Here is a 15,123-nt window from a genome sequence, read left to right on the forward strand (position 1 = left end):
TCATCAAAATTTGATTCGGTCACGCACTTGATATAGAAGATCCACCTCCAAGTTGTATGGTCAACGATCACGCCTCCAAGTATAGGACCTAGGAGGTTGGATATGGCAAAGACTTAACTGATGATACCGGAGTAGAATCTTGCGTTTTCAACTGATATTAATCGCAGAATCGCTATAAACACCAGGCAGTAGAGACCCGACGCTCCAATGCCCTGAAGGGCGCGAAAGACGATACTTTTTCGGTCAGCCAACCCCAGGGATCTTGAGTCATTGATCTGGTTCATTTGGCTGAACATACAGCTGGTCCATAGTCCTGGCCACGCCACAGGCCACGGAGAATATGAGAAAGACCGCATTGGACCCGATAATAAGGAACTTGAGGCCCACAATGTCACTTAGTTTTGCAAGAAGTAACACGAACGCTGTATGCGACGGGTTAGTGAGGCTCTGTCTGTACTAAATGTAACCGGTATCCTGCTCACCGTTATATGTCAAAAGGTACGAGGTCACGATCCAGCCGGACTGGCTGGTGCTGTCGAAGCTGTTTGAAATCTCGAACACGGCGGTGGATATGATTGTGCTGTCTAGGGCCGACAGGAAGAGAGAAATCCAAAGGCTGCGACCGCATCGCGACATCGAGATCAGAAAGCCGACAACAACAGGACGAAGATGGTACACGTACCCAAAAACCATAATGTTGAGCCGCAGAGGGGACATGGTCGCACCATGACTGGCGGCGCCGTGACTCTCCTCTTGCTCTTCCTCGACCGAACCCATAATGCCTGTCCGCTGATTTCCTATGAGCACTGGAGAAGCAGAGGCTTGGGGTGGTGGGAAGAAGACAGTCAGCCCAATTCAAAGGAGATTTGTCGACTAGGCATCAGCCCATCGGAAGTTTCGACCAATCCGGAAACTGCGGGATCGCGCCCCGAAACCCTGTATAGTTCGACGTAGATTGTTGGTAATTTTTGTCATGCGTAAGCAAGAATAGTAAGGTGTATGTGGAGGTATGAGTATGTGCCATTCTGTTCGCTCTGTTCATTCTGTCAATCTTCTAAATTCTTGTCTTGACATTGTGATATAACATTAGAATCGAGTGAAAACACCACGAGCCCATAGCTATCATCGGCAGCGGTTATCACTTTCCAAATGGCGCGAGCTCCCCTTCCCTACTCTGGGAGTTACTGCGAAAGACCGTTTCAACTGGGAAAGCTACCATTATCCCAACGTGGCACACCATGGCAGTACTATAACGAAGTATACCCATTTTCTCCAGGAGGATATTTGTAAATCCGACACCCAATTCTTCAACATGCAGCCAGTTGAAGCAGACGCAATCGATCCACAGCAACGAGTTCTTTTGGAGACGGTCTACGAGGGATTGGAGTCAGCTGGCCTAACAATTGAGGGACTCCAGGGCTCCTCGACGGCGGTTTATCTCGGTATGATGGGCTGCGATTATGCTGATGTAGTTCAGGGAGATATCGAGTGCACACCAACCTATGCGGGTACGAGCACCTTGATATATCGCGGCTAGCAGGGAATCTGCTAGAGTCGTTGATCAGGAGCACCGAGGACAAAGATGACACTGATCGAGTGCGGTATATTCATCATCGCGCTGATATGAAATTGCATCTAGATGAGTGGCAGGCATACGTAGACGAGCATCTCGAGGAGTTGGATATAGATGAGACGGAGACACATAACGCAACTCAGTGGATTGCGAAAGCTAAGGAAATTGGGTTCTCCTACATGCTGGCAGCACAGAACTTTGATATGACCGGGGAAAGCGCCTTGCCCATTACACAGAGAAGGTGAAGGAGGAAGTTGTACATTCCTTTTTGTTTAATATTTGTTCTCTATACTTTCTTTCCATCGAGATCATTCATGAAAGATACCAGAAACCCCAAATTGCCATTAATACCATAATTTCGGTCACCATGATCATTCAAGTGCCCAAATCCTAAGCCTGCAACTTCTCATCTGCCACAGCAGTTCTCGATTCCACCGTTGTCTCATATTTTCGCCACGCCCGCATAGGAATCCCTGCATCATACATCTCATCGATCTCCGCAAACGTCCTTCCACGAGTTTCGGGCATAAGGAGGTACGCAAAGACCAGGACCCCAGCCATACAGCCCGCGAAGACGAGATAGGTCTTCGAACCCAGGTTTGCGGCATCTGCGGATGTGAGTTGAGGTACAGCCAGGGTCGTGATCACAGCAGTTGTTTGGGCACACATTATAGTGTATGCCATGGTGTGGTTTCGCAGCTTGGCGGTGGCAATCTCAGAGGGCATGAGGTTGGACAGGGAGTAGAAGGATGCTGCCCAGAAGAAGTTGAAGATGAATGATAAAGCGGCGATGCCCATCGTTGCGCTCTTGTTCCCGGTGTCAAATGCAAGACCGCCTGCTATCACATTGATTATGAACAGAGCGGACATTCCGGTGAAGGCTGTTGGCCTACGACCTGCACGATCGATGACAAATGGGGCTGCTATGGTGCCAGCTAAGGTACAGCAGGACGAGATCACGGTTAGAGTGAAGGCGTCACCAACGCCGATCTCGGTTAAGAAGACCGTGGCGTAGGTGGTTGATAGAATGATCCCTGAGATCTGGTTCAGGGAGTAAAACGACCCAGCGGTGAGCGTGCGTTTAAGGTTCTGGCGGTTGAAGATCTCCCAGAACTTCACGTTCGCGCTGAGCTCACGTTCATTGTCCTCGCACATTTTCATAACCTGCAGCTCACGTCTCACCTCAGTATCGCTGAACCCACGCAGCTTCCGCAGGTTACAATAGGCTTGTTCCATCCTGTCTTTGCTAACGAGCCACTGGGGACTTTCCGGGAGAGGGAGAGTCAACACCAACAGGATCGCAGGCAAGACACATTGCACGATCAGTGGGATCATGTAGGACTGATGACCTCCGAGCTGCTCGGTCCGCCAAACGATGGTTGTCCCCACGACACCAGCCACGAGAGATAGAATGTTTATCGACGTCACGCTTCTACCACGCATGGCTGGAGGAACTACCTCAGACATGTACAGTGGTGATGTAGCATTCGCAAGTCCCATAGCGATAGCATTGATGAAACGCCCAGCAACGAAGGCTCCGAGGTTCGGGGCGAAGACCTGAAGAATACCACCACCGATTGACAGTATGTATGCGGCAAGCAAGGGTATCTTGCGGCCGAATCGTGTATTCAAAGGCGATGTAAGCATTCCGCCGAGGATGGATCCGACAAGGGGGACGGAGAAGAGGAGGTTCTGGTTTCGAGCACTAAAGACGTATTTGCCAGTGACTGCGTTCGGGCCTTGGTACTTGTCGACCTGGTTTGTAGCGTTGGCTTGTCAGTATCGGGCCCCTGTTCCATGATTTCCAGGACATAGAAGTACTCACGAATGGTTCCAGTGCTGCCACTGGCGAGATAATCTTGTCATCGAAGCCAAAGATGAAGGAGGCTGCACCGAACGCCGTACAGGCCAGTATCAGATAAGAATTGACGACCTTGCCTGACTGGTGAACAATGTCCACATGCTGAGTGACTGGTTCTTGCTCTTTGGCGTCGAGAGATTTCATCCTGCTGGTTGCGAAGGAAATGATGAATACTGAGAGATATCTCAGCAGAGTGGTGTGACTGCACACTCAGTTTTATAGACTCCTATACTCTGCTTCGCTCCCCCGACTCTTCAAACCCTAAGACGACTGGGGCGGAGTCCTCACCCGCAACAACACTGCGGAGGGACCCTTTTCCCCGGATGGCCCTCTGTTTCTCCGACGTTACTCCGACTAACTCCCATCCAACGTGGGCATACGTCAAGCCAAGAGAGCGTCCGTCTATATTTTGCATGCATGGGGTTTATTCTTGACTGCCTAAAAAGGAAATGTTGATGTCCTAACCACAATCAAACTCCTGACACCGGTGCCCAGAATTCACCTCCAGTATTTCGCCGAAGAAGCGAACCTTATTATGTCACCATTTTGTTTCCTCGGCAAGGAATATCGGCTGAAACGGACACGATAAAACTTGAAAAAGCTGTTGGGGAACGTCCTAGTGTTGCAGTATTCTCAACCTATCCCTTGTTACCAATTGGTGGTCACGGCTTGCAAAATGTCGACCCTTATCCATCCTCCCCAAGCAACAGGCCTTCGTGACAGTGACTCGCAGATCACCAATCAAGGACCTGAGCTCAAGAGTGGCAAAGACGAGTCACTTCTCTCGCACTCGCAATGGAGCCCCCAATTCCATCTTAAGGCACCTCACGGGTGGCTCAATGACCCCTGTGGTCTCGGATATGACCCTTCTACCGAGACCTACCGTGTTGCTTTCCAATGGAACCCCCAGGGCAATGACTGGGGTAACGTCTCCTGGGGTTACGCGACGTCAAAAGACTTGGTCTCTTGGAAGGCATCCCCATTGCCTTGCTTGGTCCCTTCCGCTCCATACGACCAATGCGGTGTATTTACTGGCTGCCTTCGGGCTACCGATATCGATGGACAGGACGGCGCACTCACCAGTATCTATACATCCGTTTCGTCCCTTCCAATTCATTACACCTTGCCTTATAAGCGAGGATGCGAGTCCCTCAGCTTGGCCGTCTCCCGTGATGGAGTGCACTGGGAACGTCAGAGCTGTAATCCTATCCTGTCTGAGCCCCCTCCCGACATCGATGTCACTGGTTGGAGGGATCCATATGTTGGACCTTGGCCTGCACTACAGGAGGCTAGAGGCCTTCCTTCTTCGCAGCTGTTCGGGTTTATTTCTGGTGGTATCAAAGGCGAGACACCGACTGTCTTTGTCTATACCGTCACCCGCAACGATCTCCGCGACTGGAAGTATATCGGACACTTGGCCAACGTGGGGAACAACTTCTACCCATCTCGCTGGTCTGGCGATTTCGGTGCCAACTGGGAAGTTGCGAATCTTGTTTCTCTCTCCGATGATCGAGGCGCGACGCGTGATTTTGTCGTTGCAGGAACGGAAGGATGTCTCCGCTTTGACGAAACAGCCGCTCAGATGAACCAGACGAAGGCTATTGACCGAAGAACTCAACGTCAGCAATTATGGATGTCTGTCACAACGGACCCTGAAGCCAATGGGCTAGAAAGCTCGAAGCCACTGGCACAGTACTCCTTTGCCGGCGTATTCGACCACGGGTGTTTCTATGCTGCAAACTCCTTCTTCGACCCTGTGACCTCCCAGCATGTTGTCTTTGGCTGGGTCACAGAGGAAGACCTCCCTGACCATCTGCGTCATGCACAGGGATGGAGCGGAATGATATCACTACCGCGGGTGCTGAAAATGGTCACGCTTGATAATGTGACCAAGGCCCGTCACTCGACTCTGGATTCTATTACTTCCATCGAAACCCAACCCAACGGAACAGGATCATACACCATCCGGACACTAGGCATACAACCTGATCCGCGGCTTCTGAGACTACGCACCAAAGCATTCAGTGCTGAAGTGCAGGGTCTGAAGCTCCACAGCCCCGTCCCAGTCTCGTTACAGACATCGACATGGGAAATCAAAGCTGAATTCGCCGTGGGCAAGACCTGCAGCCGCGTCGGGTTTGCCGTTGCACATAGTGCTGGTAAGTCTATACTCACCTCCTCTCTCCTACTGTATAAATTCATCTCTAACATCACCCAAGACGCAGCAGCCAAGACAATAATCTCCTGGTACCCCTCGACCGAGACATTCACCATCACTCGACCAACTCCCCACGATCCTCAAATCAACCACGCCCCTGAAACCGCCCCGCATACCCTGTTCACGACCCAAGACACGAGCGGTGAAGACAGAGAAGAGATACTTTCGATCCAGGCATTCTTCGATGGGAGTGTTCTTGAGGTATTCGTGAATGAGCGAACGGTCATCACGACTAGGATATACACGCTAGCTAAGAGGGGTTTTGGAATGGCTTTCTTTGCGGAGGGGGAGTCGGAGGGTTTGGATTCGCATGATGAGCCGGCGGCTGTTTTGGTGAGGGGAATGGTGTGGGACGGGCTTGAGGGTTGAGTTGACTGATTAGGGCATGCTTAGGCTTTCTTTGATTCTATCTCTCTCGTTCACTTAGAACCCAGTTAGTTACCATAGAAGAAAAGTAGATTATAGTAATGCTGAGATGTGACGGAGTCAGGCGCTGGCTGTTCTTCCTGCGGGACCTCCTCAGAACACATGAGAGCACAAGTCTGACCATAACGCAGTTTGTCCGTAGAACAGTAAGATGCTACCAGGTTTTATTCGTAATATGAGGAATCGAAAAACAAATCAATATTCATTAGTCATATCTGCCCGGGTATAAGAATCATAAAACCTCCATTTCATCAGATCGAATCTTCGCCAACTTTCGCAAAATCAATACAAGTGGCTTCATTTCAACAACTAGCTGACCTGCCAACTTCAACGCGTCGGAATGAAGTCCTGTGAGTCCTTCTGTTGCTCATTGAAGGACTGGTGGAATGCCGCAATCCCGGCAATGATACCGATGGCCATGAACATAAGCGAAATGAGAGACCAAATGACACCCCAGCAGCGAGAAGAGCCGCCGTATCTTTGGGCAAACTGGCTGGCGTCCGAGGTATTCACTTTCCGAAGGATCAGATCGTCACACTTTGATTGTTTGTTAGTTTCCGCAGAACAGAAGTACTAGATGGCCGAACTTACGATATCCCAGACACTATATAGCGCAGACATAACACCGATGAAAAGCTAAGAATGCGTTAGCCCTCCGATAAAGGAAAGGTCAAAAGGCACAGGGGAACATACCACCACCCATCTCAAAGCCTCCCCATGCGCAATAAACCAGCAAGCCACGAGTAACCCGACCGCCAGAAGCACAGTGATGATAGTGAGCCAATCCCGACGCGCCCACCAGAGAGTAAGCAAGAAGCAAACGCCAAGAACGATACTAGCAACTTTACTAGCGACGATATTAAACCCGGCGAAAATCAACAACGCGCCGATGATCGACGAGCCCAGATATCCCGCGGGGAGAGTGACAGCACTGATTCCGCCCTGCATGTGCGTGACCCCTCCCTCGTGCGGATCAAGGGAGATGGACTTGACGCGGCCGCCGGTACAGCATGCCGTGATGGCATGGCCGAACTCATGGAACGCAATGACAAGCATCTGAGTTTGGGGGATTAGTTGCGACGTTTAGACTTGCTGGGACGAGATTAAGGGCTCTGAACTCGACGACTTACCTTGAACGGCCACAGCGACCATCGCACGTACGGAAGGTTCCACAAGAGCGCGATCACCACCACGTAGGCGGCCATTACCCCTAGAGTTACCGCCTGGGTGTGGTTGACGGACAGATCGCGCTTGACGACATGAGTGTCTGCTGCGTCTAAGGCTCGTTTTGCGAGCGACTCGTAGTAAGGCGCCATGGTGAGATTTGCTTGCGATAGTAGGGTTTTCTGCAGAAAAGCAGGAAACTGGGAAGGAATGATATTTATTGTGGTGTGGCTCACATGCGTTGATGCCTACGCGTTCGCCCTGCCGGCCAGAGTAAATACTTGCCCCATCGGGCTTAGCGGCGAGTTGCCAAGGGATTTAGGTTATTTTTAGCCGGTGGGTACGTGGCTGGGGCCTCTCCGCCACAGCCCTATCTGCAGCTGTACTCCGGTAGGCAGCTATTTGGCAGTCAGTAGTTGCTCACACTGCCATTTTGACATGACATTTGCTCACAACGAGTTTCTTTGGCCAAGGTGGCTTATGCTTCATAGCGCTGCAGATGGTAACTGATTTGAATTTTTGCAGTTATCATGAGAATCAGAGAAGTCACAAAAGAAAAGACATGGACTGGGTATAGAAGTCATGAGAGAACTCCTTCGACATGAACTCCGGCATTCGAGAGAGAGAAAAAATAGAGTGACACAACAAGGACAGGACAATTGCCTCTGTGGAATCAGAGCCACACTCCTTCATGACTTCAGAAGCAATCATACAATGTTCATCACCAAAATCCCAAGACAAATTCCCTTTAGGGCCCATTTCCGTATGTAATAAACCCGGCCATGAACATGTACTCCAACGCTCATTCATGCGATCATCAAAGCTCATGTGAGGAACAAAAAAAAATAAAGACCATGCGTCGTAAGAGGATAAATACTGAAGGTGAGTAACCCATTCACCCCTCAATATCCCCCTTCCTTTCCCGATCCCCCTTCCACACCACCCACCCAATGGTAATCGCGAACTTCAGCCCCATCGCCAACCACAAGCTCGCCGACATATCCGTAACCTTGGACAAGCCGCCCGCCGTCATGGCGCCCAGGAACAAAGCCAAGAAGGCCCCGACCCTACGGTTCCGTTTCGGATTGGACCGCCACCCACGAGAGTACAGCTTGGGATCGACGAGCAGATCACACAGCAAGGTCGTGAGCACGACGGTGGGGATCTCGTCAAAGGCGAGAATGCGGGAGGCGCAGATCTGGCCGCCGGCTTGGAAGGCGAGCAGCGAGATCGGGAGCACCTGCATCCATTCGATTGGGGAGCGCGGGTCTTCGGGCTTGGGGCTGACGACTTTGAGTTGAACGAGGATGGCGGCGGCGAGGATGCAGGCTGTCTGTACCCCGAAGGAGAGGATCATGGTTGAGCGCCGGCGAGGGTTGATTAGCCGCGAGATGTGGATGAAGATGAGGTTGCTCATTATGAAAGTTGTTAGGGCGATGAGTGACTTGGCCCACAGATAAGCTGGGTAGGCTGGTTGGCCTGAGGCGCCGAGGGCAATGAAGACGGTATTTCCTGTCTTGGGTTAGCATGCTGGGGCTGTCCTAAGTAGGTGGACGGAGAGATAGACATACCCGTTTGCATGCTCGCGAAACTGCCCCATGCGTTGAAAGACAGTCCGTCGATCAGTCCACTGACAAAACCGCAGATGATGAGAATGACATCGGTATGCTTGGTGTCGATCTCTGTGCGAAAGTGTCGGGATAGAGTCGAAAGAAAGGTGGTGTCTTCGGAGTAGATGCCTTGGTTTCCGGAAAGAGAAACAGTCGTACTCCCTCCTACAGACCACATACCCGTTGGATCTTTGGACTCATCGTCCAGACGGGGCAGTGAGGGATTGGGAGCAGCCGGTGTGTCCCAGTAGATGAGTTGGTTACTGGGAGGCGCAGCCGGCTGTATCTCTTCACTGGGGGATGTGGGAGGATGCCGCATGGTTTGCTTTGAGGAGCTTTACTGAAGTATAGAGCAGTCCCAATTGGGCCTCTTTGAAATTGGGATATATAACTGATCTGATTGCCGAGGTAGAAAAAAATATCCGTTTGTGTAAAAGAAAAGATCCGGTTGAGGAAAAGGGGAGATCCGCTCTGTTTGAGGACTGGGCTGCAGGTTTATATCCACGGTCCAAACCATCCTCTCCACTCCCAAGAATTGATAGAAAGACGTGCCAAGACAAGATCCTGTCGCCATCGGCCCAACTATCACGCGCGGAACGACAGTTCCTCCATCAAAGCGGTTCCTTATCAGGAGCATCCATGGCAGACTCGTGCCTGACGTTACACCGCCGGACGATGTGTTTCAAATCAACCCATGGCGAAATTGATATGCAGACCGGCTCATATCGACGGGACAGGACCAAAATATTACGGTGGGTAAACATATACATACATACCCATGAAGAAGAAAAGCATGGGCAAGAAAAAGAAAAACTAGACAGACTCCGCCAAACGAGACAATCGGGTACCCCTATCTCTGAGTATTCTGACGCATGGGCATCTCACATCTACCCGACATTGGATTCATCGCAGAGATACATCTTGGCACCAGCTTGGCACCGCCATCCAAGCGTCACTGCCGCATGCAGTTTTCGTCGCCGGAGCTCCCGCCCTCGGGTCCCGTAGTTAGGGGCAAGATCTCTTGACTCCAATTAGATTGGTGAGAACACGGGAGGCTGATGATTCGGCAGAACTATCTTGTCCGTCGATCCGTGGGGGATGGTGCCAAGATTGGTTCTCAGGCATCTCCATTTCCGTGCTCTGGGGTTGGAAGGTTGGAGTTTGGAAACAGAGGATTGCTGACCGGTGGGATTTCTTGGGACGTCGTCTTGGCGTGATGACGATTCCGACTCGGTCAAGATCCTGAGGTGGAGGGATGGTATCATTTCTGGCGTCCGGAGCGGTTCCGTTGGCGTGGACTGTGTGGAGTCTGGATAGAGAGAGAGGATCCCTGGGGGTGAACCGTGAAGGTGATCAACTCTGTTTGTCCCAGCACTCGGGAGATGAAACATCGTGGCGGACTTTTCATCCAATCGCCCGTCGCTTGCTATACAGCATCTGTCATGCAAACCATTGTAGGGCTACTCTCTTCAATTAAACCCGGACCGGCGCTTGCTCTACAATCAAAATAGCACTTGGCTCACAGAAGATAAGCAGGTTTGAGGATTTCCACGAAAACATCGCCCCGTCTGGACTCTTCGTGGACGTTGACCGGAAGCCAAGATGATCGGCGCCAGGCAGGAGCCGAACCTTTACTAGTTAGTCTAGTTCACCTGGAATCTGTCGGTAGAAGAACTGGCCAAGGGATGATCCCCAGCGACCGGCGGTCCATAGTTTCTCACTAGCGAGTCTTGTCCCAGAATCACGAACAGTGGATGCTGATAACACAGCCTCAAGCTTACCATCTGTCGTCACTCGTCGGTGATCCCTCGTTTGCATTTTGCTTTTTGATGCGCTCAGCCACGCTGGCCAGAATTCAAACCGCAGGTCTTGGCATCTCCTAGATCAGAGCAGAGAAAACGAGGTGTCACTTGAAGAAATTTTTGCCTGACCAGTGATAAAGTCGTTGGCGACCACGGTGGCTCTCGAAAGCTGACGGGTCTCGGGAGGGACATCTAGATCGCTGAAGCTTGAGACCGTCACTCGGGACTATTGACGTAGAAAGAAGCACCACTGCGCTTGTCGCACTCTGTCTCTGGACTCGATTAGCTTTGTGAGACGAGATAAGAGCCGCTCTAACCAGCAGGATGGCAAATAATAATTATCATTCTTATAACCATGGCAGATAAGGGGCTCGTGCCAAGGTAAATGCTACAGATCATCCCACGCCAAAATATCACCAGACTGCGATATTCTTGTCGCATTGTCGGTCTTTGACTTTCAGTCAATTGTCTAGACCAAAAAGGGCTATCAGGCCCTCCACGGCCAGGATTATTGGTCTAATTGGTTCTTCGGTCATTAGACTTCGATCCTGTCAGTAGGCAGTTAAAGGCTGGCTTGGCTTGAACTGTCGATAGGATTTAGTCCTTAAGCGCATCCAAGACGTTGATCCCTGAAGGAACTGCGAAGGAATGAACCGCAGACAAACTTGGCCCTCCTTTGTCCCCGCGGCAAATCATTGGGCATACACGCCGATCTGACTGCTCAATTCACCCAAGATAGTAACTGGATATCAGATCCGCCACTTCCGTCCACGGATCCCGGTCGATGCTTACTCCTGTACGTCACGCAGGGAGGGGTGTCCTTCTCTCTACGAAAGGCAAATACTCGTCTACGCGCCTAGAGCGTCCCGTCTGCCGTGCTGAATGCTCTTTCCAGGTCTGGGCAGTGGAGCAGAGGAACATGTTCCCTCCGGTTGACTTGGCCTGCGGGGGACAAGACATTGGTCTTGGTGGAACGATTGGCAGCCTGGGCGTTCCTATTGGGCCTTCAACCCTACTCAAAACTGAAATAACCCTGATTTGAATGGATGTTGGGGGTCATCTCGCAAGTAAGTCTTGGTATGATGCTGCGAATCCCGCTCATACCCGATATGGCTGTTTCATACATCGTGGAAACCGCTTTTTGGAAGGCTGTTGCTGCGGAATCTAGGTTGATGCTTGTCGCGCTAAATAAGTATACTATGTTGCTCCAATAAGAGATAGTGAGATTGTTCGTTGCCAGGAAAACATGGTCACGTTATTAGAGCATCGGTCATCGATTTCATCGTGTTGCGCTTGTGTTTGACAGCCATTGGAGGGCTAGAATACTTGGCGAAAACCACGAGACAAAAATTGATGTGCTGTCGATGGTTCATTTATTTGATTCAGTTTGAATTGGTAGGGGTGGTACACTTGCACTTCTTGTCCTAGGCCACTTCGATTACTTAGTTAGCTGCGCTGCATGAAATAACTTTGGGCTAACAATGAGAAGATGGAAGCTTATTGGAGACTCTAAGCAATTTTGTGATGCGATCTGTCCTTCTTGACCTTGCAAGTTATCTGGTACGAAGGTGTCGTTGGGGACAATCAACTGTTTGCGGCGTTGCTGTAGACGACAGTCTATGTTTGGTACCATGTAGGCATTGCAGGTTCACGCAACAAGAACCAAGCAAGTGACATGACAGGGCTTACCCTAACAGAAGCGAGTATACCACTTGACATCGCACAGAGCCTCTCGCACATACATAACCATATCGTTTTTGGCCTTCGTACAACAGAAGCACCTATTTGTTCCAGGTTGTTTGTTGGTACTTCCATTATCGATTCACCGTGTGGTATTTTCCAGCTTGTTCTAGCAGCCATATTATCTTATGATCCCAAGCCACCCAATGCCCGGCCCAAATTTAGCCATCTTACAAGTGTACTAATCGCAAGTTCGTTCTTTCACATTGACAGGAGATTTGTTGGGGTTTGCTTACCTTCCCCACCCCCGCGTCGCCTACATAGATATCCCCATATCGAAGTCATCTCTTACCGCTACGTCACTTTATTGTATACTTCTCAAGGTTCTGTGATGTTAATCTTCATAATCATGATAGCTTATCAAATCCAGTCAGTCTTTACATACCATAGCTCAGTGTCATCTCAGATCGTCAAACACAAATAACGGTGAATATCGATGCCCAGTATGACGTATCCCGCACATACTGTCCGCTGAAATTCACGACCATGAGCCTCGTAGTGACGGAAACATGATTTTTGGCACAAAGACTACTTGTCTCTTGTTCAACCCCTGCCTCCTCCTTTTCCCTCTTTCTCTCTTTCCCCTTCAATTCTCTTATTATTCTTCTTCCCTTTCCTTGACAACCCAGTGTATCCTTGTCGATACAAAAACACGCACTCATACTACAATCCCTTCTGCTCCCAGCTTCTGGGCTTCTACTCGATCATCATGAGTAGTGAGCCAGAAGTTGGTGGTAGTTACGGCCGAGACTTCCCTCGTGGAAGCCTCCTGCATCAAAAAGTTGGCCAGGAGCTTGAATGGGGCTTCTTCAAGTATCTTTTTACTGGGATCCTTTGGGAGAAACCGGACAACGGCTACGGAGAACGCCAGGGACTTATGAAAGCGCGGGATATTCTTCTCGGAAAGAATGTCTTCGTCAATGTGAGAATCCTGTAAGTATACCCTTGCTAAGATTGATGCATTGATTTTATAGAACTAACTCCTGGGTGCAGCAAGGACTGTGACCTCGAAGATGAGAAGGTAGTCGCCTTGATAGACCGTGCCAACGAGGCTTTTGATTATGAAGTCGATACTTTCCAGCAGCTTTATGATACTGGTCACACGCCTGTTGTCATCACCTCTACTAGGATGCTCCAGGACCAAGGTTGGGAGAATCCAGGCGGCTACCTGCATCTGTACGTGATGGAGGAGTACCCCCTACTGGGCCTGGACGATGCGTTCGACTACATGTCTGAGGCCGACATCCCCAAGCTTGAGAACGATCTTTACTCATTGATCGGGTATGTGTCCCTCCTATCTTCAAAGTGGCAGCTCTATCTTGCTCACTACGTTTGGACAGCATCTTTTTCCGCCACAAACTCGCCTACTACGCGGTTGACTTTGAATACAAGTATGATCCAGTGCGGAAGACCTTGTAGGTGTTTTTTGAACTGGTCTTTCTAAAGATGTGAAATACTAAGCCCTTTCTCATAGGTTTGCGGTCAGCATCGAGAACTTTCACTCAGTCCGGGATCTCGACGACCTTGAAGCCGCGGAAAGTTATTTCGCAGGAGTTCTTCGCAATCTTCGCCGTGCGCTAGAAGCCAGAGCAGCCCGCGCCCTGGAGGCTCGCACTCGCGCACTCGCGTCTCACAGCATGTTCGAAGGTACCGTGGAGCACTGGGAAGATATCAACGATGCATATCCTATGAATGTATTTGACACTGGTTCCTAGTTCGCCCGGCACGCTGCACACTCTTCTAGACACCTTGGCTAGATCGATCATCAAGTCACCTCCGAGGACTCTTACCGTGGGCTGAATCAACCCGATTGTGAGCTGGATACAGTACCGAGATGAGCAATGTGTGATGGTTTAGAATGGGAAATATCGGAAACTTGAACAGCTGTACTTTTTAGTATTTTGCCCCTACTGGAATTCAAGTCTTCCTTTCATCTGGCTCCTCTGTGTTTGGTGCTTTGCTGCCAGATGATGTAGGCGTTGTAGTACAGCGCTTTTGTACCTGCTTTAGTTTCTCCGCTTAACTCCGGCCAACCACCTCATCTCCACATTCTTCATCCTTCATCCTCCATCCCGAGAAGCGATGCAAAAGTCCTCCCACAATCCATGCACACAGGACATACATCCACTAATGACAGAAACCAGCCCGCAACTAGATCAAACGCGTCTTTTTAGATTCGCCCACGATGGCGGATTTGCCCGATCGCGCGATGTCCCAACAAACCACCCCAGCCGTGGGAAACCCACCCAAAACGCCCTCGTGCGTGATGTGCGCAAATAGAAAGGTCAAATGCGACCGCAAGCATCCCTGTTCAGATTGTGCCAAACGCGGATTCGAATGCGTTTACCAGGCCCCTTTGCCCCCGCGTCGTCGCAAAAGGCGACCCTCGGGGAGCGCTCACGCCTTGGCTCGCCCGAGTCCCGCCAGGCCAGAGTCCAGTTTCTCAGGTCCCGCAGGGCGCGTAAAATCCCCAGCAACCGTGCTTGATAGGACTCCGGCGACATCGCAGGCTGAGTCGGGAGTATTGATCACCGGGGCTGGGAGATCTGTCTACATGGACAAGTGAGTTTTCTTTGACTGGGCTGTGTGGATACGTCGCTAACTAGAAGATAGTAATGTTTGGACGAGCGTTCGAAATGAGGTTTGCTTGCCCGACTTCTTAAGCTTCGATAAGAGCGATCCTAACCTGATGAAGCTTCCTCGAGCAGAAGAAATGTCAGAGAGTGATT

At 50.6% G+C, this 15,123-nt stretch overlaps 7 protein-coding genes across 7 annotated transcripts; 3 read left to right on the top strand and 4 right to left on the bottom strand.

Moving 5' to 3' along the window:
- Nucleotides 1-113: 113 nt before the first annotated feature.
- On the bottom strand, nt 114-777 carry LDX57_004394 (uncharacterized protein; the record flags this gene model as incomplete). Its single annotated transcript, XM_046086055.1, has 3 exons — nt 114-234; nt 299-422; nt 483-777. The coding sequence occupies 3 exons, from the start codon at nt 775-777 to the stop codon at nt 114-116; spliced, it is 540 nt and encodes a 179-aa protein (XP_045942018.1).
- Nucleotides 778-1,312: 535 nt separating this feature from the next.
- LDX57_004395 (uncharacterized protein) lies at nt 1,313-1,818 on the top strand (the record flags this gene model as incomplete). Its single annotated transcript, XM_046086056.1, has 2 exons — nt 1,313-1,508; nt 1,640-1,818. 2 exons carry the CDS (start codon nt 1,313-1,315, stop codon nt 1,816-1,818), a joined length of 375 nt encoding a protein of 124 aa, XP_045942019.1.
- Nucleotides 1,819-1,963: 145 nt separating this feature from the next.
- LDX57_004396 (uncharacterized protein) lies at nt 1,964-3,578 on the bottom strand (the record flags this gene model as incomplete). Its single annotated transcript, XM_046086057.1, has 2 exons — nt 1,964-3,328; nt 3,399-3,578. The coding sequence occupies 2 exons, from the start codon at nt 3,576-3,578 to the stop codon at nt 1,964-1,966; spliced, it is 1,545 nt and encodes a 514-aa protein (XP_045942020.1).
- Nucleotides 3,579-4,110: 532 nt separating this feature from the next.
- Nucleotides 4,111-6,021, top strand: MgSUC1 (glycoside hydrolase family 32 protein; the record flags this gene model as incomplete). Its single annotated transcript, XM_046086058.1, has 2 exons — nt 4,111-5,593; nt 5,654-6,021. 2 exons carry the CDS (start codon nt 4,111-4,113, stop codon nt 6,019-6,021), a joined length of 1,851 nt encoding a protein of 616 aa, XP_045942021.1.
- A 384-nt stretch (nt 6,022-6,405) lies between these two features.
- Nucleotides 6,406-7,394, bottom strand: LDX57_004398 (M50 family metallopeptidase; the record flags this gene model as incomplete). Its single annotated transcript, XM_046086059.1, has 4 exons — nt 6,406-6,615; nt 6,670-6,714; nt 6,772-7,134; nt 7,209-7,394. 4 exons carry the CDS (start codon nt 7,392-7,394, stop codon nt 6,406-6,408), a joined length of 804 nt encoding a protein of 267 aa, XP_045942022.1.
- Nucleotides 7,395-8,137: 743 nt separating this feature from the next.
- LDX57_004399 (YoaK family protein) lies at nt 8,138-9,171 on the bottom strand (the record flags this gene model as incomplete). The annotated part of the gene is made up of 2 exons (XM_046086060.1): nt 8,138-8,754; nt 8,814-9,171. 2 exons carry the CDS (start codon nt 9,169-9,171, stop codon nt 8,138-8,140), a joined length of 975 nt encoding a protein of 324 aa, XP_045942023.1.
- A 3,932-nt stretch (nt 9,172-13,103) lies between these two features.
- On the top strand, nt 13,104-14,109 carry LDX57_004400 (uncharacterized protein; the record flags this gene model as incomplete). Its single annotated transcript, XM_046086061.1, has 4 exons — nt 13,104-13,327; nt 13,388-13,675; nt 13,735-13,809; nt 13,869-14,109. The coding sequence occupies 4 exons, from the start codon at nt 13,104-13,106 to the stop codon at nt 14,107-14,109; spliced, it is 828 nt and encodes a 275-aa protein (XP_045942024.1).
- Between the last annotated feature and the right edge of the window lie 1,014 nt (nt 14,110-15,123).

Source organism: Aspergillus melleus, assembly GCF_016097325.1.
Source record: "Aspergillus melleus strain CBS 546.65 chromosome Unknown contig2, whole genome shotgun sequence".
NCBI classification, from domain to species: Eukaryota; Fungi; Ascomycota; class Eurotiomycetes; order Eurotiales; family Aspergillaceae; genus Aspergillus; species Aspergillus melleus.